Genomic DNA, 21,794 nt, shown 5'->3' with positions numbered 1-21,794 from the left:
CCGATTAGTGCCAGGGTTGCTTGGCGCCACTTTTGAAACCTTGCAATGCTTATACGAAAAACCCACATGTCTGGTTTTTAAAGTATATACTGGTAGAGTATTTACTTGGCATTTATTCACTAGGATTATTCGTTCGATTAATCAAAAATTCCTAATACATAAAAGCGCTTTGGACTAACGATTTAAAAATAACAAATTACATTAGTTCCGCGTTTATATCATAAAAAGACCTTATGTGATGTATACAACGCAATTCCTCTATGTACAGACTTAGAACGTAGGCTCGTAGATATATCAAAAGTTTGATCTATGATGTATTATAGCGCATGTGCATGTGGTACATTGCTATGACTAGTTTATGCGATTAGCTGCCTCTAGACTCTAGACTCAAGTTAACTGGCCGCTTGCGAAACGGCTTCGGCACAATCTGGGGATACGAGTTAGTATATATGTATATGGTGTATCGCTAGTATTCGTAGGTTTAGATTCTAGTTTCAGTTTGAAGGAGTGCCACCCCGTCCGCGGATCTGGACGGAGCCTAAACACTACCAGTGATTATCGACGAACTGAAGGGCGAACGGAACAAGGTAGGAGGTTACAACACGGCGATCCCATTTGAATGTGTGACTAGAGGGTTACTTATAGTATGAGTTGTGCAGCGCCCGAGGCGAGGGTCTTTGGGCTTCCCGCTTCCCGCTCCTGACTTCTGGCTTTGATTACTTTCGGTTAGTTAGCTGATGCAGAGTACTTGCTGAATGTTCGTTTACATTGTCTAAGGCTACTGCTTAATAATCCTACTTAGATAACGCTATGAGCTAGGCTTCCTTGCTACTGACTGATTGGTTCCCAGTCCGTGGGCTCCCCGGTTTTCCTGACTCCCTGGCCGTCTGGCCTTACCTCGTGGCCAGCGTCATGTTGAGGCACAGCTCGTGATCCCGCAGATCGCCCCAGCCGCCGTTGCCCTTGCGCAGCTTGGACTTCTTCATCAGACTGGGCACCGTGAGGGTGAGGGAGCGCGGGAAGAGCTGGTGCGAGTTGCGGGCTATCCGCAGCACGTGCTGCACCTTCGAGATCACCTGGTTGGACTCGCAGTTCTTGTTCTTATGGTGAACGCCACTGCAAGAGAGAAGTGCACGAATTATTATGGAGCTCCTAAGCGATGACAGGTGTCCTGCTCACCATTCCCCAATGTGGAAGACCCGCGGGCCCTTGACAATCATGGCGTGCAGCTTTCGCCGCAGACACTGCTGCGAAACGTGCTGCAAGGACCAATCCCAGTTGTAGTCATCGTAGGTGCAGAAGTGGCGGGCGCACTTCCGGATGCTTGACCAGGTGGTGCGATTGAAGGCGAAGCCCATGTTGTGCTTGCTGCTGACCCAGGGCATGACCTCCACCTGCCGAAGAGAAGAACCAGGTCAACCAAGCACAATGCAGAATAATGGGGGAGAAGCAACAATATAGAAAACGGATTAGCAAAAGGTAAGGCGAGGAGTGGAAGCATGCAAATTTCAATCGACGCGGTTCGAATTCCGGTCTCCACTGGCACTTCCTTCGTTCCGGACTAACCACTAGGTGGATTCACCGGCGAAAGCCGGATTTGCGGATGGGGTACAGTGCGCGCCATACCAAATACCTTGCGATAGTCGTTTTCGATGCTCTGCTTGTCGATCTTCGCGGTGCGTACGCGGGCGTGCATCTGGCAGATGGAATCAAGACCAGGAGCGGATTGGGGCGGAGATGTGGCATGCCAGCACGGACACATAGACAAGTACAATTAAACAAAACAATTACAACATGGAGGCAGTGGTGGGAAGTTAGTCGATTTTGGGTATTCCAATGGTTCACCCCTTTCCCATCACTGCCAACTGAATGATAGCGTTTACAGGATAGAACAGATCATGCAGAACATATTGCCAAAGCGTAAATGGATGGAGTATGCAACAAAGAATGGTAAACGGGGACCGACTAGCTACGCAAACAGGGATGTGGGATGGTGGATGGTCGTCAGGCAGGGATGCGTCAAAGGAGCTGGGAGCGGCTGGTGTGGCGGTTAGCCGGGATCCCTTTAAGAGGAGTCCGCGGAGCTGGCGGGGCGGTGTCGCTACCTTCTGATAGACGGAATACAATGACGGCAAGACATGATAGTTCCATGTTTGTGCACCATTTTTGCTGCTGCTATGGCTACTTTGCTCGTTATTGGTGGTGTCGGATGTGGCGGCGGTGGCGGTGGCTGTGGCGGTGACAGTGTTGATGAGGTTGCCCCGCCTGCTATTGGAGTCACTGGCTCTCTGGTGGTCAGATGTGTCGCCCACATAGACTTTGGATGGCGGTGGTGATTGCGCAGATGATGAGGAGGAGTAAGAGGACGACACAGCTAATTGCACAGAGTTTCTATTGTTATTCCTATTGTATCCTAATAGACTGTTTGTCGAGATCAGCGAGGAAGCATAGGATTTCTTGTTAGTCTGCGTGCCAGAATTCGGAATAGAACAGATACAAATGGTAAATTACAATAGTCAGATGGTGAGCTTAAACACAAGTGTGGGTGTGTGTGTGTGCGGGTCATTGATCGAATGGCCAGTACCCATTAGGGCAACTTCTTGCCGCCATGACTGGCCATCCGAGTCCCGACAATGGATGGCTTGGATGCGCTTTGAATGAATGTGTTCTGTAGCAACGGAAGCTTGAAGGATATACATAAGATGAGCTCGAGGCGCTCTCTGAGTTTCGCAGCCAGTGGTCACTAGACCGTATGGGTACTGGACCAGCCTGCTCCGGTTCTCACCTTGCTGTGGTACGTGTAGTAGTTGAAGGTCTTGAGATAGGTGCCCAGGGACAGCACGTTGCACTGGGGGCACAAGTCTTTGGTGCGTTGCTGCATCATGGCCAGCAGGTATAGGAAGTCCTCGGCCACGTAGTGGTCCTCCTCGAGGAACAGGACCAGTCCTGTGGGGCATTGAATGCTTTAATTTGGACCAATAATACAGAGAGTACGCTGCTAACCTGTGTGATAGCGAGTCACCTCCAGTTCGTTGAACACCCGGTTGGCCTTCCAGATCCAGTGGTGCTTCGTCTGCGTGAACTTCGCCTCCCGATAGTGGCCATAGAGATCGGGGTACATCGCATTGTTGCAGTTGGCGATCAGAGCTCTGGAATTAGAGATTCGTATAGCAGACGCCTGAGGATTGTTGACCGCTACGCACTGCTCCTTTTTGATGTTCCGCGGGCAGTCGTTGGGATCCACGCCGGGATACTCGTTAGGATGCGTCTGAATGGAGTACGGGTAGAAGATCTGCATCACCTTGCAGAAGTCGATCTGCTGCACCAGGTCGTTGATGTCGTCGTCGTAGTAGTCGTGCGAGAACACCAGCAGCACCTTGGAGATGTCCCGGGCCTGCGCCAGACTAACGATCAGGTGCCGCAGGTAGGTGATCCTCGTGTGCACCTGGACCACGATTATCACAGAGTCGTTTTGCAGCGGTCCAAAGACGTCCTCGTTGAGCACCATCTGCATGTCGTTGTACCTCACGATCTGGCGCTTAATCTCCGTGATATTCGGAGGATGGTAGACATCGAAGCTGATGGTGCTGGCAGTAGCAGCTCCCGGACTACTGGCATTCAGGAGCAGGGCTAGGGCGTATTGAATCCAGATTAGCACCTTACTATCTTGGCTATCTTGGTGAAGGCTTACCCGCGCCGGTGAGGGCTCCTGCTCCCGAGGCGGTGTGATTGCGGGAGTGGGGCGTCAGATACTTGTGCAGAGTGGCGGGCACCATGGCCAGGATGGCATCGTCCGAGTCGTTGGTCACCGCATCGCCCAGCACATTGTCCCGCGAGTCCACTGTATGATGGGATCAAGGGATTAGCTGGTGATGCGAGATACTGGCCTCTACTTACAGTAGTTGAAGTTGTTGTACTGGAGCAGGCCAAAGATGCCCAGGGCCAGCAGGAACAGACTCCGCATGTAGAAGTTGTTGCGCTTGCGACCCATTGCTCCGGTATTGGGCAGTGGGATCAGGATGCGACCTGTTCAACGGCAAATAGGAAACGGAATTAGCAACGCTGACTTTTCTATGCGGCGTTCTCGTTTCAATTACCCCTCATTTTCGACATGGCGACGCTCCTCGCTTCCGGAATCGAGAACTGCTGGCTTTTCAATGGCGAAGCACCTTCATCTTGGCATCTGAAATTAGTGGCCACAATTATTGCGAGATTCCCAATCCCCAGCCTCTGATAAGCACAGTGGTTTTTGCTCAGGCCTTAAGTACTCATTTAGAAGAGGGAAATCCCTGGCAAGGAGCTTATCACATAATTGGATTAAGAATAGGCAATTGACTTGAACAATAGACTTATTTCCGAATGCCCAAAAAGTGATAACCTTCTATACAGAAGCATACCATAAAATAATCTGGAAGTGAGGCTAGAATTCGGGAAAGTGTAAGCTAGAACATCTTTGTGTATCGGCTGGTCTCTAATGAGAGCAGGTTCTCCAATGGAACTCGGCATGGGAATGCTAATCAGAAGAGTAACGAGTAGGCAAACCCAATTGCACGGCGTTCTGGAATCCGTGCTTGGGCTCTGGTTACTGGGCACTGGGCACTTGAGTTTAATTAGCGGCGGAGGCTCAGAGTTCGCCAGATGCATGGTGGTGGGCGGGGAAGGGGCGGAGCGGAGCGGAGGAGCACATGGTCGCCGCATGGCGAGAGAGCCTGCAAAGTGGGCGGACCGCGTCTGAAATCTCAATTCTGAAATCACAAATCCGCGGCCTCGCGTCAATTGGCGTAAAAATAGATTCGGCGGCGGGCGGCTCAGCGAAATTTCACAAGTGGAACGCTTTTGCCTCGAGGAAGCGCAATTTGTGTGGCGGAATCGGGAAAGAACTAGATAATACCCGCCACTAGCACTAGAATCGTGCAACATCGTATGTAGATACGCATGTTTTCGGGGGCGTTTTGGATGCAAACGCACTGACCCATTTGGAGCTATGCTATAACCATTTAAAAGGAATTCAGCACTAGTCATCACATAAAGTTAGGAGCTGATTGCATCATTACTCATGCGAGCTGATGATTTCGCGCTGTGTAGTTGGTTGCTGCAGACATCTATACAATATACAAGTACCTTAATATGTACTTTCGTATGTACACAATTGATTCGGAAGAGAATAAGGAAATTGGCTCATATCAGCTCTGCTGTTCAAGGTCGGAACTTAATAACAAACTATATGTACAGACATAAAAATTCACATAAGGTTCCATACTTGTATTTGGAAATGAGGCACTGAAGAGCCTGGCGAATAATGTGTAGTTTTTACGGCTTTTCCGCGAAACTTAAACAGTTTGCTTTGGAGTCACGTTGTCGCCAGTTGAAAGCAGTTTCGATTCCCAAGTGGGCATCGCACCTCGGACTCGGAACCAATTCACATGGGAAGTTCTCTAGGCGCCCAACTATCCAACTTTATATAGCTTGAGTTGGCTACTGCGATTGATGGGATATGAAACCCTACTGACTGGCGAATCTAAACCAGTGGGTTCCCGATCCTAGGACTCTCACTCCGCAGGAATACGTAATGAGGCACCTTTGTGCCAGGGGCAGCTAATTACAATGTTTCCTGGTAACGTCAATCTGACGCACTCGAGTGGGGAAAATCAATGAGCATTAATGACTCGGCCCTTTATTAATAAATTGTAAGTGGGCCAATTGACTAACGACTGAACTCGACTTTGAAATTCGGGGAGCGAAACGCGAGTGCGGAAAGGTCTAGCAGTGCACTGAGCGGAGTTTCGAATGCCTCTAGAAAGTGCTTCTGAAGTTGGAAAGCCTGTTAAGAATTCACCATTTAAACTAGTTTCCATGAATGAATGAGTGCTTACACCGGAATATAAAAGTTCTTTGAGTTCGTTTAGTAATTTTATGAATGAAAAATTTATAATGCATGAGCTTCTTCTTCAAATAATAAATATTACTTGGAAAAACATTTCTCTTGGAGCTTCTGTTGAGATAAAAGAAGTCTCATCATAAAACAGTAATTTCTCGCGGTGTAGGAACCACCACTACTCGCAAATGCAGGCACTTTTTTGGGTGTGTCGGGGGGCGGTGGCTGGGGGCGTGGGGTCGAACAGGTATTTTCGGTTTAGTTGTTACGAAATAAGTGGCGAAAATTGACGTGCCGAAGGCGAAGGCAAGAAACCAAAACAAACGCACGAAAAGGCAGGCAAATGCGCCGTACACTTTGCATTGTTTTACCGCCCACTTTTTATGGCTTTTCCTGCTCTTTGCGGGCGGAGCTAAGTGCCCGGTTGACTGGACTCACCTTTGCTGGACTTTTCGACCAGTGTAGCCGCCTGGAAGGAGCCCAAAGCCTCCATTATTTCGCGGTCGCCACTTTCCTTGCGGCCAATCGATTTTTCAGAGCGCCCCCAAAAGTCCGAGTGCAGCGTAACGAATTCGCAGCTTTCGTCCGCTTTTCCGCGCATTTTCGGAATATACACTGCTGGGGGATTCTCCGGGGAATCGAATCCGCGACTTTTAGTCCTGTTTGTTGTTCTTTTCGCACTTTTTGCTGTCGCTTTTGCAATGCAAAATGCTCCTGCACTTGCGGTACACACACATACCAACAGCTGCTACGGCCGCCGCTGCACACACACACACGCACAGCGGGCAAACGGGCATCGCTATCCCCGTCTCGCTTCAACCCACCGCGCCGCGCATTTTCACATTTCCCGCTTTTGTTGCTACTTCGCTTGATTCATTTGCCGTTCATCTGGCTGCTCCGTTTTCACTTTCGCTTGGCTGGGCCACACACAACAACAAGCTCGCGATCGAGTATCTCCGCTCGGCCGTCCGCTGCGAACGAGTATCTGAGTATCTGAGTAGCTGAGTATCTGAGCGTGAGAATCTGTCTCTATCCGAGTGTCTCGCGGAATCGGTATCAACACAAACAGCTGTTCGGGCTGCGATGGCCAACAATCGATAGCTTAGCGATGGAAGTCGATTGTTTAATTGCTTTTATTTAAATTGGATTTGGAGGAGGAAATAGGTGTAAATAAATGATGCTGAATTACGCAAGTGGCACTCCTAGCGAATTCTCCTCGCCTCGCGTTCAGATTCCAGTAGCGACAGGATGTCGCCCTCTCGAACAGGTCCTTTGACATTGCGAATTATCTGGCGGTTCTGGTCGCCGAGGAACTGCACCCGCACCTGGGTGCACTGCCCCCGGGAGCGTGTGCGGCCCAGGATCTTCACCACGCGAGCATACTGCGGCTTGTCCATGCTGAATACGAAATTCGATATTTATTTGGCAGTAAAAGATTTGAATTTGAAGCTGCCCGGCCAGTCGACTGAACATAGAAAACTATCTGTGCTTTGGTCAGCCCTGGCGCCACCTGTGGGGCTTGTGGCGCAACATAAGTGCGGACGCGAACCGCTAAAGCAAATTGCATTCTGCTTTGCTGACTAAAAATCGAGCTGGTACCTTGTGCAGCTTGGGAAGCGAGTTGGCATCCCCGAGGCCAGATATCGAACCAGTTCGATTTCGAACCACGCAACTCTAGCATGTAATCGTTCGTCTCGCCGTCTAACATTTGTGTCGAACTACATTTTGTTTTGCCATTCAATAAATCTATTATTTAGCACTGAATAAGCGGCGCCACAGAGCCCGGAAAGAGTGTCCGCGTTCTGGAGACTCGGCGCACAACGGCCCGCAACGATACGTCCATGAAAATCGCACGGCAGCAGCAGCAGCAACCACAACCAGCGGAGGCAACAGCAACAAAATACACAAAATAAAGAAGCAGCAGACGGAAAAGTGCCCAAATGGTGCAGAACTGAGTGGAGAGGCTACCAAACACGGATTTGCCACAGTGCCGCAGCCCGGAAAAGCCGAAATGCTGTAGTGGGCGGCGGTCCAGCACGATTTTCTCCCCGCGGAGAGACCACAGTTGCCAGCGGCCGAGGATGACTGCTCCTGGCGAAGCAGGAAGCTAAGAGATATATAGCCATCGTGTACAGCAGGCAGCACAGATATCGGGATAGGATATGCCCGCGGGCCAGCCCACTTGAGGAGAGGATCCGCGCGCGAGGAGAGGATCTGCAGCCTTGTTTAGTTAGCATTTAGTCCGGTCATCGTGCCTGCGCCTTGTTAACCACACTCTCTTGTTTACGTTTGCTTGTTTGTTGAACTCCACAAATCGTCCTTCCATTAATTGTTAGTCACGAATCCCTCTCGTTGAGCACACTAATCAAAATGAAAGCATCCTCGTCGATATCGCAATCGAAATTGAAATTAAAATTGAAAGCTAAGTTGCAATTGAAATCGAAGCGTCCAGCCGTTAAAGCTACAATCAAATTACACCCGTCCAAACCCACCTCGTCATCGCCATTGCCATCGTCACCGCCATTGAAGATTGGAGCCAGGGCCGCCAGGACTGCGCCAGGATCAGTCGTCTGCCATCCCAATTGAGTGAAGCCGAGGATACACGAATCTAAGGGTGAGTACTGTTCTGGAATTCCGTGCACAACCCATAACTAATGCCATTACTTTCTCACTTAGTTTGTGGATTATCGCATTTGCATGGCATATTTGCATAAAACTATCATCCTGCGGACTAATAATATATTTTAAGAAAGGCATAGATTCTACAGCCTTAGATTTCCACAAGAATGTTTAATGATCTAGGTGTATTTAGGGAAATCATTAGAATAAGAGAATTGATATGCATATTACTAATATCCCAATTTAAACAGGAATTTGTATGTTCCTTTGTATGAAATGAGAGCAATATTTTGCAGTAATATTAATTTTATGAAATATCTTCAATATATTTAAATGAGATATGATCAACGTCATGCAAATTCCACTGACCCCATTAAAACATGGATTAATTAATTAGTTAGCAGCACATTTCCATAGATAAACGCATGTTGTAATGAGTTTCAGTTGAAACCGAAGATATCTTTTAAAATTGAACAAAACGTTAAAGCATTACTGAATTTTTTGAATTCATTACAAGTCAGAAACTGTTTAGGTCAACAATAGCTTTTAGTATTCTCATCCAATCCACATTATTTTGCCTATTAACTAACTTTACCTATTTAACTATTTACCCCTCTCTTCTTTCAGGTACTGAATGTACTGCATCAACTGTAATATAAGTTACGTAAATAGGAATTTATGCGAATAAGAGTAATTAAGTGAAGCGCGGAGTTAAACATTTCTACAACCGGACATTAGAGATTCAACCATCTTAAAGGACTTGCAGCGCTTTGAATTGATATGTTCCCAAGCGTTGGCCATTTCTCACTTGAGTTTAATCGGTTAGTGTTTCATCACCCTTAATATTCAAAGCATTCTTTATATTTATTTAGGCGTATATTGGATGCACCCGTGCGAGAAATATTTCTCTCCCCCACAAATCCAATATGTAAGGGTTATTGAAAAAAGAACGCACTTGGGTGGTGGCACTGATTGATTTGAAGTACGCTGCATCGTAAACTAATTCGATTTGAGTTTTTGAATGTGAATTTATTCAAACTACAAAAAGAGAAGATTTATACGATGGCATACATTACAAAATTATATTTTAATGTACTATTTATAACTTTCATACCTCGGAAGGACTATTGTTTAATCCTTTTCTAACTTGTATTATGATTTTGAGTTGAGTGTTTGCTATGAGATTTATCAGTCTGATACTTTTCTTAAATTAATTATCATAATTTGTTTTTATTTGGAGAACCAAAATATTCCCAATGTAACTTCTTTTTTCCATCGCAAAGTCATCAAATTCTTCACAAGTAATATAAAAGTATCCTTTTATAGCTATTGTTAACTTTATGCTACCTAACTGGTTACTTGATTATTTGGAAATAATTTTTTAATTAGCTGAACCCATACCACATTGTTAGTTAGGCTACAAACTTTAGGCTTTATAACAAATATTTTACTAATAGAATGCCTTATTTTAGTCCAAAATGAATTCAGCTGCTTTAATCTTTTGTTTTTCCAAACTGTTAACTATTTTTTCAGGAATTACTGGAACCATTCGGAACACCAATATCTTCCCTTGATTTCATGTTGACTTTTTTATGCAAATTACATATGTGAGTATTCAGCTTATATTCATTTTAACTGTGGTGTTAAACTTTAAGATAACTACGATTGCATGCGGGAGTCTAAGAAATATAAATGAGTTTGAATAACTGATTTACTTCGATATACTTAGGTATATTTCTGGAAATAATCATGAAATCCTAGAGTCTTTATCACGAGTCAGTCCATGATAAGTGGTTATTATTCCGAACTTATTCACTATTATTACTTACTCAATTTTAAAACTCCTTGTAATATACCATAATTTCACTATTGTTTATTGGGCTGCACCACTCTGATCAAGGACTTGCATTGTCAGCTCAGACCTTGTACAAGTTTCCTTTGTCCCGAAGAGGAGCAACAGTTGACCGCGCCCAAGTGCATCCTTCGGTGTCCTTGCACTGGGCGTTGCACCTGAAAAGTGGGCGCTTCCGCGCTGAACTTTTCCGGCTTTGCTGGCAACTTTTGCCGCGTACAAAGTGCCACTATTGACCTTCGGCAATACTCGCAGCCGCAGTGAGTAGTGCCTGTGTTTCCCCCAGTTTGCCAGCAAGGAGCGAGTGGTCTAGACCGCCATCAGACGCCGTTTATCGGACTCGCTTGGTTCAGCAATGGCGGTCTTAACCTCATTAGAAACAAATGAGGCTGCCGCCGGTCGCCCCTCCCTCCGTATTGTTTTCAAACTTATTCGAAAATAATTTCCACATTTGCGTTTAGGGGAGGAATTGGACTTGGCCGCCGGAGGTGGGTCTTCTGGCTCAACCCTTGCCCCACCCCTTGGCTTTCAGGGGATTGCCTACAAAGACTACAAAGCGAACCCAACTCCGCTGCTCTGTTTATGTACAATACGAACGGGCGTCTGGTTCTTCCTATGCCAGTGGGCCAGCACTTGGTCTGGGCTTAGGCAGCAGGCAGCTGGGAGCTGGGAGCAGGGAGCAGTAGCAGGGAATGGGGTCTGAGGACTCAATCTGGACCTGCGCATATTGGTTGCACACAATGACTCCTATTCGCCTGGTGCCGTCTCGCTTGCTCCGCCGCAACCACGGACACTCTGAAAAGAACATCCTTTGTGTGTCGTTGTACAATGTACATGAAGCATCATTATGTTGGAGGTCGCCCCAGCGCCGGCACTCGCACTCCTGCTCCTCCACGGGGCAGTCCATCAACAGCTGGTCGGGATCTTCGAGGGGCAGTAGTCCTCCACTAAGAGAAAATATCCTCGAAATGGGTGTATTGCATCTACAACTCCAATATGTATAGTGAGTTTCAATTCAAAGTGCAGCCCAGTACAGAAAGAATAAGTTTGAAGGGCAGAATGTTCCATTACTTACTATAAAAGCTATCCTTAAGTGGTAAGGCAACTTTCAAACCACAAAGTGTATTGTCTTTATAAACTAAACGAAAGTGGACCATGCATTACTCCGCCACAAACTAAACCATTTTTATTCCTCAGCTTTACGAGTTTCGAAATGGATACAATCGGGTTTATACAACTCAAGCCATTACAGACAAATAATGTAAAAATCTTCAAGTCGTTGATTGATAATGGTGAAGCGGCTTTAGTGTACGAGTTTATAATTTGTATTCCACAATTGTGTTGAATTGAAGTTCCAGCTAGAGCAGTTTGATGGTAAGTTAGGCAATAAATAGGCTACATTAAGAAGATATTTCTTTTTTATGGGGCGCAGCGAGGTAGTTGAGTAGTCCACTGACATTCCAAATCACCATTAGGTATTAAAGTACTCGATTTTTCCCCGAGTGTTGCATCCACTGCCAAGTGCTCGTCGATTAAGTTCGATTTCCGTACATAAACGACGTGAGCGCCATCCTCGATGTCCGCATGCAACAATTGTGAATGGGAGAGGTTGTGGGTGCAAGAGGATGAGGATGACGATGGAGATGGTAATGGTACTGGTGATGGGAGTGGAGCGGAGGATGAGGCAGTGGCAGCGGCAGTGGAGGGCTGGGCGGGAAAGGCAACCCCGAAATGGTTTATGTACTCTGGCTGCTCGGCATGGGCGCACATACGTGGCTGGCAGGGTGAAATCTGCCATCGCTGTCAACGCTGGAAGAGGATTCAGATTCTGATTCAGATTCATAATCGCAACTCGGGACGCAGGCACTCCTTCAGTTTGACTTTCCGCTTGTCAAGGCATTGTCACCGAATCCCAGTGCTCCGTGGCTCGTGGCCAGATTTGTGACAACAATTAGTGGCGATAGTAATCCGAAAAGTCGCGCGGATCCCGAAGTGAGCAACCTGTCGCGGCATTGTGGATGCATCAAAGGTGATTTAGTGTGTTGTGCCGTCTGCCGCCGCATACCTGTGGTTGGGATCCTGTGGATTCCTTGGGCTGGAAACTAAGCCAAATCCTTCGAGGGCTCCTGGCACTCGGCACCTGGCACCTGGGCAACCGTTCTCAGGGAAACCCTGGGCTGAGCCAGTGGCCTCCGGCATGTGGCGATGGGAAGCCCTCATCTCACGCTAGACTTGCCTGCCAATCATCGCAACTCATAACTTGAAAAGAATGGGAATTATCCGGCGAGGCGTACGCAATCTAATAGGGATAGAAAAATCATCATCTGCCCTCGAGAGGGTCTGCCTGCTCATATTTCATTGTTGTTCCTCGGCATTCGCTCGCAGCAAAATCAATAAGGATTTATTTAATTATTTCATAATTTCCGTTCAACTGCATTCGCACAACAATGAATCAAACTAGTTGCTGCCAGTCTCTCCATCGCCGGGGGTTGAACTTTAACTCCGGCGGCTTCAATTTGTAATCCATTCGTTTATCGGGCGGACCATGTCCTTATGGCTTCCGAAAACAGTTTACATGTTTCTCAATGGGATTGCATTGGGTTTAGATAGTTTCCATTCACTGGCGGCATATTTAAAGGGATAATAGTTTAGCTGGAGACAGGCACAAACCATTATTATGCAAATCGAAGTGGGATCAATTGCTAAATGTTCTTTAATTATACTATAATTATAGCTTCTTATCTTTTTCTGGTTTTTCAAAGATTCATTCACTTAGATTGAAAATCAATAAAGATGTCAGGGCTTGAACAATGGTTCTTCTTCTAATCTCCGATTGATTCCTTTTATTTTCCCTATCTAAATTGGATAAATTCTATAACATTTTTAGCCCTATTTATGAAGTCTGGTTTATTAAAACTAAACTAGCTTATATTTGTGTACAAAAGGGCATTACATACGATTACCCTCACATATTCTTTTATCATCCAACTAATAACTGATATTCTAGTCCTTTTACGTGTGTTTTCAAGTGCGTTTAAGTGCGTTTAGTAAGTAGAAAGCATACGAGGCCTTCATGGAAGTTCTTTAGTTTCAAGAGCCATGGCAAGCTGTAGAATTTGGAAAAGTAGTAGCCTTTTGAAGCATTCCTTGAGCGATTGTGAAACCGCTTAGGTAACCACTCGCATCAGTCAAAGGTAATTCCCCCTTCTGGATGAATGTGCCCAGCCCCATTTCACCATTTTACCATTTCGCCATCGCGGTGGCCCTAAAATGCGCCGGCAACTAACTTTCTTTGTGACCCGAGAGAAAGCAGCTACGGGGCTTTCAGTAGCAATTACGCCATTAAGGTCGAGCCGAATCTTTGATGTCGGCGATGGCACTTGTTAGTCCTGAGATGCGCGGCCTGCGCTGCAAAGGATGCAAAAGATGCATCTGATGCAAATGATGGCGGCATGGGGAGATGATGCAGCAAAGAGGTGCCGATTTCCCCTGCTGTTTGGCGCTGTCTTTGTGCAGCGGATGCCTTGGCCACGGGGGAGATGTGGGCCTCAAGTGGCCAAAGCCGGAGGCTGTCCTTCTCCTAGAAAGCGCCGCCATCGCCAGCCGCCTCCCTAGTCCCAGGTCCTTCGCCGGATTCCTTTGCGGTGCCGAGCGTTTTAATTGTGCCTTTCTTTGTTCTTTTCGCCGTAATGGAGTGCTATGCAAATGGCGTTTTGATGAATTTCCTTGGCTCTCCGGCGGCGCTATCGCTTTGTGGATGGATGTTGGCTGCTGGCTGTTGGCTGTTCGCTGCTCGCTGTTCGGTTCCCCAGTTGTCCTGGCCCTGCTGAAACAACGAAAACAAACAAACAAGAGCAGCTTTCATCCCCTTTCATCAGCTCGCCGCCTGTGTATGTGTGTCTGTAAGTCATGGCTGGCAGGGAAGTGCTGCCCAAACCCGAAACCGAACCCAAACCCTTCTGCTCTCCACTTCTCGCCAGGCTCTGCTCATGTCCTTTGTGCCATCTTGTTGTTGTGTTTGTCGCTGCTTTGTTGTTGGCGGCCAACTTAACCAGTGATGACCAATTTCAGCAGCAAAAGCTAGCTCAGAGTTGGAAACCCTATAACTAAACATAGATACGGAATCCCTATCCAAAGTTGTATTTGTACATTTGTCAGTTGGCACTTTCTTGTATGAAACATAGCCATCTTTAATAATATAACAATACCACATGTTCTTAATTTAAAGTTAAAGATTAGAACGGTTGTATTTTTAATAATAAAAATAATAGATCCATTAGGGATTTATTTATTTTTGCCAGTAAGACATTATGCATAAATGCACTTGAAAAGTTGGAAACCATTGTGGTTTTATGATATTCTAGACTATCTTGAGATTTCCATGCTTATTCAAGCTGTTGTAAATGATTAAGAACCGATTTGCCTTGGGATCTGATACTAAATAAGGGGTTCTATTTATTCCTGGCCACCTTTAGTTCGATTTTTAACTGGAAAAGAGCTGAACTACCAGCTCTGCGCCAGTCGTTATTGCAAAGGGGAGGAAAAGGGGCCAGCGAAGAAAAGGGAATATTTTTGATTTACCAAAAGCGCGACGCGGTGCTTACTTTCTAGTTTCGGCCTGCTCTCGAACGCGTCAGACAGCTCGAGGAGTCCGGAGGCGGCCGGGGACTTTAAAAGGAGCATAGTCCTTGCCACCATCCCCGATTTTAGCATGGCTTTATTGGGGTGTGTGCCCGAGTGAGCAAGTGAGTGAGTGTGTGCGAGTGTGTGCGTATTTCGTGTTCAAATTTTGTACATAATGGATTATTGTCCTTTTGCCTTTCCGTTCTCCCTGTGCCATGCGCCCCGACTGCTGCATTGGTCGATATCGTCAACCAATCAAAAGCGCCCTCAAAATGGCCGCCATTCGATTCCGCTCCTCACTTTGCCGATTTGCGTGCGTCCTTTGTGAAGAAAGGCGAAGGAGCCGCCGCCAAGTGGTCATTCATTCAAGTTCCGCATCCTTGAGGATTTACCATTCCCATTACGGCTCCAATTACGAGTGCGGTTTCGATTTCGATACCTGCACCGCAAATTGCGATCCTGGGCTGGAAAAGTGGGCCACTAGAGTCAGTTATGCATCCAGACAATTGGATTTCTTTAAGCCTTATGCAAAAGCCCTTTACTCATAACTCATTATTATCATATTATTATTGTACTTAAGCTTATCCTCCTTCTGTTGCAGGCCTTGTCTAATTGCCTTCCAAATTCGCAAACGAGCGCATCTTCCATGTCCCAGCTATTTGTAAAATACGGGCGTTTGTGATTTGAAACCGAGAACACGTTCGTTAATCGTAACTGGTAACTTAAGCGTAACATTAGGTAAATATTTAGCAGCGATCGCTCGCCCTGGGAAGCCAATTTAGAGTGGCATGAGTGGCCATCCATCGGGACTCCGGAAACATGATGATAATGAGTGTAGTGGCCCACGACCACCAGTACCCGGAGAAGAGAGCCGTGTTAAAAAGGTGCTCAAATCCGTTGAATGCAAAGGAAATCCTCTACAATTAATCAATTATCATTTTCATCAGATGACCGAAGGGGTAGCAGATACCTCGAAGAATTCGTCGCCATCCTACCTGAACTGGGCCCGGACGCTGAACCACCTGCTGGAGGACCGCGATGGGGTCGAGCTCTTCAAGAAGTATGTCGAGGAGGAGGCGCCCGCCTACAACGACCACCTCAACTTCTATTTCGCCTGCGAGGGCCTCAAGCAGCAGACGGATCCGGAGAAGATCAAGCAGATAATCGGAGCCATCTACAGGTGAGTGGAATGCTTAGAGGAATGCTGCATGGCGGAGTACTTAGCTTGCCACCTTCCTACCACTTGCAAAAGATTCCTGCGCAAGAGTCAGCTGTCCATCTCCGATGACCTGCGCGCCCAGATCAAGGCCATCAAGACGAACCCCGAGATCCCGCTCAGCCCACACATATTCGATCCCATGCAGCGCCATGTGGAGGTCACCATCCGCGACAACATCTACCCCACGTTTCTCTGCTCCGAGATGTACATCCTGTACATCCAGCAGATGTCCGCCCAGCAGGAGCGTTGCAGCAGCAGCGGCGCCACGGGATCGGGAAGCGGCGGGAGCAGCGGCAGCGGTGGCAGCAGCCTCGTCGGCGCCTGCGCACTACCGCCAGCCAACGCGTCCGGCAAGCAACAGCTCCAGCAGCTGGTGCCGCCCGGTGCCTTCATCAACCTGCCGGTGAGCAGCGTGAGCGGGCCGCCAGCTGGCACGTGCAGTGCCAGCGGCAGTGTGTACGGTCCCTCGACTTCGGCCAGCTCCAGCGGCTCCATCAGCGCCACCGACACACTGCCCCGCAGCTCCACGCTGCCCACGCTGCACGAGGACTCGGTGCTGTCGCTCTGCGACGACTTCGAGAAGGTGCAGATGCAGGAGGGCGGCGGATCCCTCGGCTCCGGATCCGTGGGCGCAGGTGCGCGGGCGCCCGACTACCCGATTCGCCTGACGCGCGACCTACTAATAGCCACTCAGAAAAGAAGACTGGAAATCCGACCTCCTGGGTAAGTCAGCTCTCTTTTCCCTCTTACCCACGTAACCCTTGGTTCATAACAAAAGCTAGACTAGGATGTATATAAGCTAGTATATAACGAAATCGGACAAGCGGTAGTCTCATGAGCTTACAAAAGGAGAACTCTCAACTAGAATATAGAAACCACCCCAATTTGTACACTAGACGAGATCCACCATACTCTTATGTTTGTTTTTTATTGTTAAGTTTTTTATCGTTAATGATGATTTTCTGTGATTAACTCCTAATTTGTTATATTTGTTTCTTTTACTTTTTACACATGTACATGAACGCTCACAAAAACACGCACGCCAAAAACACGAACCCACCCGCATACCATATACTATACATCCGAAAATATGCCCACCCACAACTTTCATTGGACCTCAAAACACCACCCGCATATGCATTGTACATATGTTTACCTGTACACCACTGACTCGATGAATATACACTGCGTTTACCTTATTTGTTTGACCATTTTTGTTTGTGGATCTTGACGAATCCCCCACTCACATACACACGATCACACAATTGGGCGCCATTGCATGGAAACTATATGTTCCTGGTCCGATCTGCATGCGAGTAGTGCCCACGGTTACGTGTATAATCCAAGCACTACCAACACCTCCTATGTGCCGAATTCGCGGGTTGATTCGGAGAGGGCCAGCGTTAGCTCCGGCGGACGCACCGACTCCGACACCATGTCGATCTCCAGCTGTTCCATGTGAGTAGGAGCGCCAGTGGAAGCCATCTGCCCAGGGGATGGAAACTTGACACGCGGAACCAGAAGTCCAATCCACACAACTAGACTGACTAACGATTCCTCGTTTCAGGGACGGTCGCCCGTACATCCAACGCAGACACAGCTCCACGGAGAGCAAGGCGATCCGCCAGAGCGCGATGGCGAACAAGGAGACCAACACCTTTCAGGTAATTGGGGGAAACAATTATCGATAGGACTGATCTCCATCAATTTGTTACATTATAGGTTATACCTCGCACACAACGACTACATTCGAACGAGCACAGGCCACTGAAGGAAGAGGAGCTGGTGTCCTTGCTGATACCCAAGTTGGAGGAAGTGAAGCGAAAGCGAGACCTGGAAGAAAGAGCCCGCGAGGTGAGTTTGGGTCAAGATGTGGCTAAACCACCACCCACTTACTATGCAACACTTTCAAACAGAGAAATCCCGGAGCTGCTCTGCTCACCAACGAAAGATCCAGTGCCAGCGATCGAGCCTTCGCCGAGGCGATACGAGAGAAGTTCGCACTGGACGAAGACAACGACCAAGACATTCTGGACCAGCATGTGTCGCGGGTGTGGAAGGACCAAACGCCGCACCGCTCGCCGGGAACGATGTCGCCCTGCCCACCCATCCCGTCGCGCCGACGTACAGCCACCCACGATTCCGGAATGGTCAGCGATGGCGCCATGAGTCTAAGTAAGGCTAACACAACCCATGGAGATGACAATTTTTTAAACCCAGATCTAACCACAGGCGGACACTCAATGAAGCACTCGAAGTCCATGCCGGATCACAGTTCCTGCTCGAGGAAGTTGACAAACAAATGGCCTTCCATGAACACAGACAGTGGCATTAGCATGTTCTCGGCCGACACTGTTACCAAGTACAAAGATGCGAGGTAGGTCAATGTGGCTTTAGTACTAACCCCCACTAACCGAGAAACTCTGCTAAAGTTCTCGATCTGGCTCTAGCACGGCCTCGAAACTGGAGGAGGCGAAACGAAGACTGGAAGACGAGCCGCGGCGCTCTCGTCGATACGCCCAACCGCCGATGCAGCACCTGTCGCAACAGCCACTGGCCTCCTTCAGCAGCAGCAGCAGTGGCGGCAGCATCAGCCTGCCACACCAGCCACCGCCTCTGCCGGCCAAGCCGCCGGAGACGATCGTGGTGTTCTCGTTCTGCGAGGAGCCAGTGCCGTACAGAATAAAAATACCCGGTACTCAGCCAACCCTGCGTCAGTTTAAGGACTATCTGCCCCGAAGAGGTCACTTTAGGTAGTATCTTCTCCGCCACTCAATGAACTTAATGCTTACTAATTTCTCCGTGACCGCATAGGTTCTTCTTCAAGACGCACTGCGAGGACCCGGACAGTCCAGTGATTCAGGAAGAGATTGTTAACGACTCCGACATACTGCCGCTATTCGGAGACAAAGCGATGGGTCTTGTCAAGCCATCCGATTAATATTAAGCATGTAGCGTAGATTTTGTATTAAGGCAAATCGTGAGTGTGGCTTGGTGCACTGATGCACTGAAGCACCAAAGTACGGCAGCGTACGCATACGATAACGAACGCACCAAGTGTACGCATCTTAGAGCTAGCAACTGGAGAAGCTATTTCCGACAAATCAAAAGCTATATCTGTACGGGCGACCGGCTTTTGTAAGCATCACAAACTACTCTCTGCGGGGGCAATGTATTTTTCTGTACAACAAAAACTGATCTATTCACCGACCACCGAAAAGGTGGTTGGATCTACGTTTGTAAATCCATAACGAGACTCGGAGCAATTGGTAGAAGGGAAGGATCCTCTTTATGTTGACACCTTGGCGGCCGTACGTTCAGGGTCCGAAAAGCGTTTCAGTCCCGCAGCCAGGGGCTGAGATGGTTAGGAACTGCACAAAATCAATTTATTGAGAAGATTTATGGGTTTACCTCGATTGGGATTTGTTTGTTACCTTTTACTAACTACGGACTGCCTGCAATAAATTTTGTTAATATTTTTGTAATGTGCATTTTATGATGATGATATGATGATATTAACAAAGTTCTATTCAACTCGACAAAAATCAAAAGATAATCTGTTTTATTTTTGTATATCTATAACACAGCATACACACTTAACATTTATGTATTTATACGATGTATTGTAATTGCGTCAATTGCATCTACCGATCTACCATTAGGCACATTTCATTTTGGGGCTCGATCAGTCCAGCAGCGACCAATAGTGGGATACATGTGGGTATATTGGAGGCCATTGGCCGAAACGGACGAGGTCGATCGATTGATTTATTTAAATAAGTTAACGCATACACTTACTATACATATTTTTTTAAGAAAACTGAAATAACCGCAGAAATATGCAAGTAACGGATAAATTTATTATATCAAACATATTTTATTTGTGAGCAAAATGCATATAGATTTAATAAAAAAAAGTACATGGATAGAACGTAATGAGCCAAATGATTGCAATTGCATTCGGTTGATTGGGTGGTGATAACGATGATGGTCAGGATTGGGCCTTACACAATATATAATTATCTATTATATATATTCAATAGTGGGCTAAACTGCCGTGCAGTCGTCTCTCTGAACGTGAGCCACATAGTTCTGCTCGTTGATGAACGTATGCGTGCACTTGGGGCAGTGGAAGCGGCGATGGCGGTTGGTTCCAGGACTCTCGTGCTCCCGCAGATGGGCCTTCATGTTGTACATCTGGGAGAAGCGCTTGTTGCACACCGGACAGGCAAAGGGCTTGTCACCCGTGTGGGAGCGCATGTGCCGCTCCAAGTGTGCCTTGGTCCGGGTCTTGAAGCCGCACACCTGGCACTCCAGCCGCTTGGTCTCGTTGTCGTGGATCATCTTGTGCTTGTACAGGGCCACCTTGTGGACGAAACGCTTGGAGCAGACTTCGCACTGGTATGGCGTTTCGCCGGTGTGCCAGGCCATATGGTGCTTCAGTCGGAACTTGCGGCTAAAGCGTTCCGGGCACACAGGGCAGGCGAACTGCTTCACGGGCTCGTGGTTCTGTAGGTGGCCTATGAACCCGGAGTACGATTGCAGCGTCTTCCCACACTGATCACAGACGTAGCCTGGAAAGTGCTCGCGTTTTGTGTGGGCATTGTAGGCGCGCCGGCTGCTGAACTTCTCCGGGCAGCTGGGGCACTGTATGTTCACGGTGTATTCGCCAGAGCTGTCGTTGTCATGCTCCTGGTCGTCGCCATCGGATATTACGTACTCTATTGTGCCGTCCTGATGCTCATCAAAATCGCTCATAGTATCTTCTTTAAAGAAGTCTTCTTCCTGGGCTCCTTGCTTGGCATGTGGCAACAGATCCTGCTCCTCTATCACGTGGACCACCTCCTCTACCTCTTGGGCCTCCTCCTCGTTAATGATAATCTCGTTATCGATATCTAGATCTAAATCCTGAAACTCGTCGTCCTCCTCTGTTTGTTTGATGATGAAGGTGTGCTCCTCTTCGGTCACTTCCTCCTCGATGCCGGAGGAGTCGACCAGGGTGACGGTGGTGCTCCCGCCCTCCAGCTCCTGCTCCTGGTCCTCCTCGACCTGACTCTGTGCCTCCTCAATATTCCCATCGAACTTGCTTATTGTGGTTACCCGGTCGAGATCCTCTTCCTTATAGCCGGACTGTTTGTGGTCCTTGGACATGTAGGGATTGTGGATCAGCTCCAGGATCTCCTGGCGCAGCTTGCGCGCTATTTGTATTGACTTGTGGTATCTTGTAAGCTTCTCGCAGCATTTCTTGCAGATCGTCGACGATTCCTCGGTGAGGACGTAGTCCGTGCCCCTGGTGCACTGCAGTACCAGCTCGCTGATCAGTACTGGCGGATGTCCGACAGTCTCGGTGTGAATGTCCTTTGGCACTCGCACCGAGAATAAACAAATGCAGCAATTCATATTTGATTAAAATTTATTTACAATTTCGAGCCAATGTGACCGTCCAGTCGGACGAGTGCTCCTATTGTGCCGCTATCGGTTATCGAAAATCGGGCTGCTGAGCTGGTTCAATTTTCCTTAACGCTTCAGATTTCAAATTTAAACTTTAGCCACGCGCCATTACTTATTTTTGATTTTAAATTGCCAATAAGGTAGCTGTGAAAATG

General features: G+C 47.7%; 4 protein-coding genes across 9 annotated transcripts; 1 reads left to right on the top strand and 3 right to left on the bottom strand.

The window, feature by feature from the left end:
- Positions 1–69: 69 nt before the first annotated feature.
- On the bottom strand, positions 70–4,156 carry LOC6554185 (alpha-1,6-mannosyl-glycoprotein 2-beta-N-acetylglucosaminyltransferase). Of its 2 annotated transcripts, XM_001981225.3 has the most exons (9): positions 4,098–4,156; positions 3,898–4,026; positions 3,692–3,841; positions 3,204–3,630; positions 3,004–3,149; positions 2,786–2,946; positions 2,106–2,465; positions 1,180–1,394; positions 70–1,116 (listed from the first exon to the last, which is right to left on the bottom strand). In XM_001981225.3, exons 1-9 carry the CDS (start codon positions 4,111–4,113, stop codon positions 894–896), a joined length of 1,827 nt encoding a protein of 608 aa, XP_001981261.1. In that variant the 5' UTR covers positions 4,114–4,156; the 3' UTR covers positions 70–893. The 2 variants fall into 2 exon arrangements, with proteins under 2 accessions (XP_001981261.1, XP_015009183.1); XM_015153697.2 differs by lacking the exon at positions 2,106–2,465.
- Positions 4,157–7,042: 2,886 nt separating this feature from the next.
- LOC6554370 (40S ribosomal protein S28) lies at positions 7,043–7,335 on the bottom strand. The gene has a single exon (XM_001981224.3). The coding sequence runs from the start codon at positions 7,270–7,272 to the stop codon at positions 7,078–7,080; it is 195 nt and encodes a 64-aa protein (XP_001981260.1). The 5' UTR covers positions 7,273–7,335; the 3' UTR covers positions 7,043–7,077.
- Positions 7,336–7,504: 169 nt separating this feature from the next.
- LOC6554369 (axin) lies at positions 7,505–19,739 on the top strand. Of its 5 annotated transcripts, none has more exons than XM_001981223.3 (13): positions 7,505–8,489; positions 9,122–9,315; positions 10,028–10,101; positions 15,571–15,853; positions 15,917–16,149; positions 16,222–16,911; positions 17,509–17,646; positions 17,756–17,852; positions 17,911–18,042; positions 18,105–18,363; positions 18,421–18,565; positions 18,639–18,941; positions 19,003–19,739. In XM_001981223.3, the coding sequence occupies exons 4-13, from the start codon at positions 15,758–15,760 to the stop codon at positions 19,127–19,129; spliced, it is 2,220 nt and encodes a 739-aa protein (XP_001981259.1). In that variant the 5' UTR covers positions 7,505–8,489; positions 9,122–9,315; positions 10,028–10,101; positions 15,571–15,757; the 3' UTR covers positions 19,130–19,739. The 5 variants fall into 5 exon arrangements, with proteins under 5 accessions (XP_001981259.1, XP_015009084.1, XP_015009082.1 ...); XM_015153598.2 differs by having other exon boundaries at positions 18,621–18,941; XM_015153596.2 differs by lacking the exon at positions 17,509–17,646.
- A 249-nt stretch (positions 19,740–19,988) lies between these two features.
- Positions 19,989–21,718, bottom strand: LOC6554368 (zinc finger and SCAN domain-containing protein 12). Its single transcript, XM_001981222.3, has one exon. It carries the CDS (start codon positions 21,586–21,588, stop codon positions 20,236–20,238), a length of 1,353 nt encoding a protein of 450 aa, XP_001981258.1. The 5' UTR covers positions 21,589–21,718; the 3' UTR covers positions 19,989–20,235.
- Between the last annotated feature and the right edge of the window lie 76 nt (positions 21,719–21,794).

Source organism: Drosophila erecta, unplaced genomic scaffold, assembly GCF_003286155.1.
Source record: "Drosophila erecta strain 14021-0224.00,06,07 unplaced genomic scaffold, DereRS2 tig00000000-arrow-pilon, whole genome shotgun sequence".
Classification (NCBI taxonomy): Eukaryota; Metazoa; Arthropoda; class Insecta; order Diptera; family Drosophilidae; genus Drosophila; species Drosophila erecta.
Note: the sequence above shows the minus strand (reverse complement) of the source record. Positions and strands in the feature narration are given on the sequence as shown.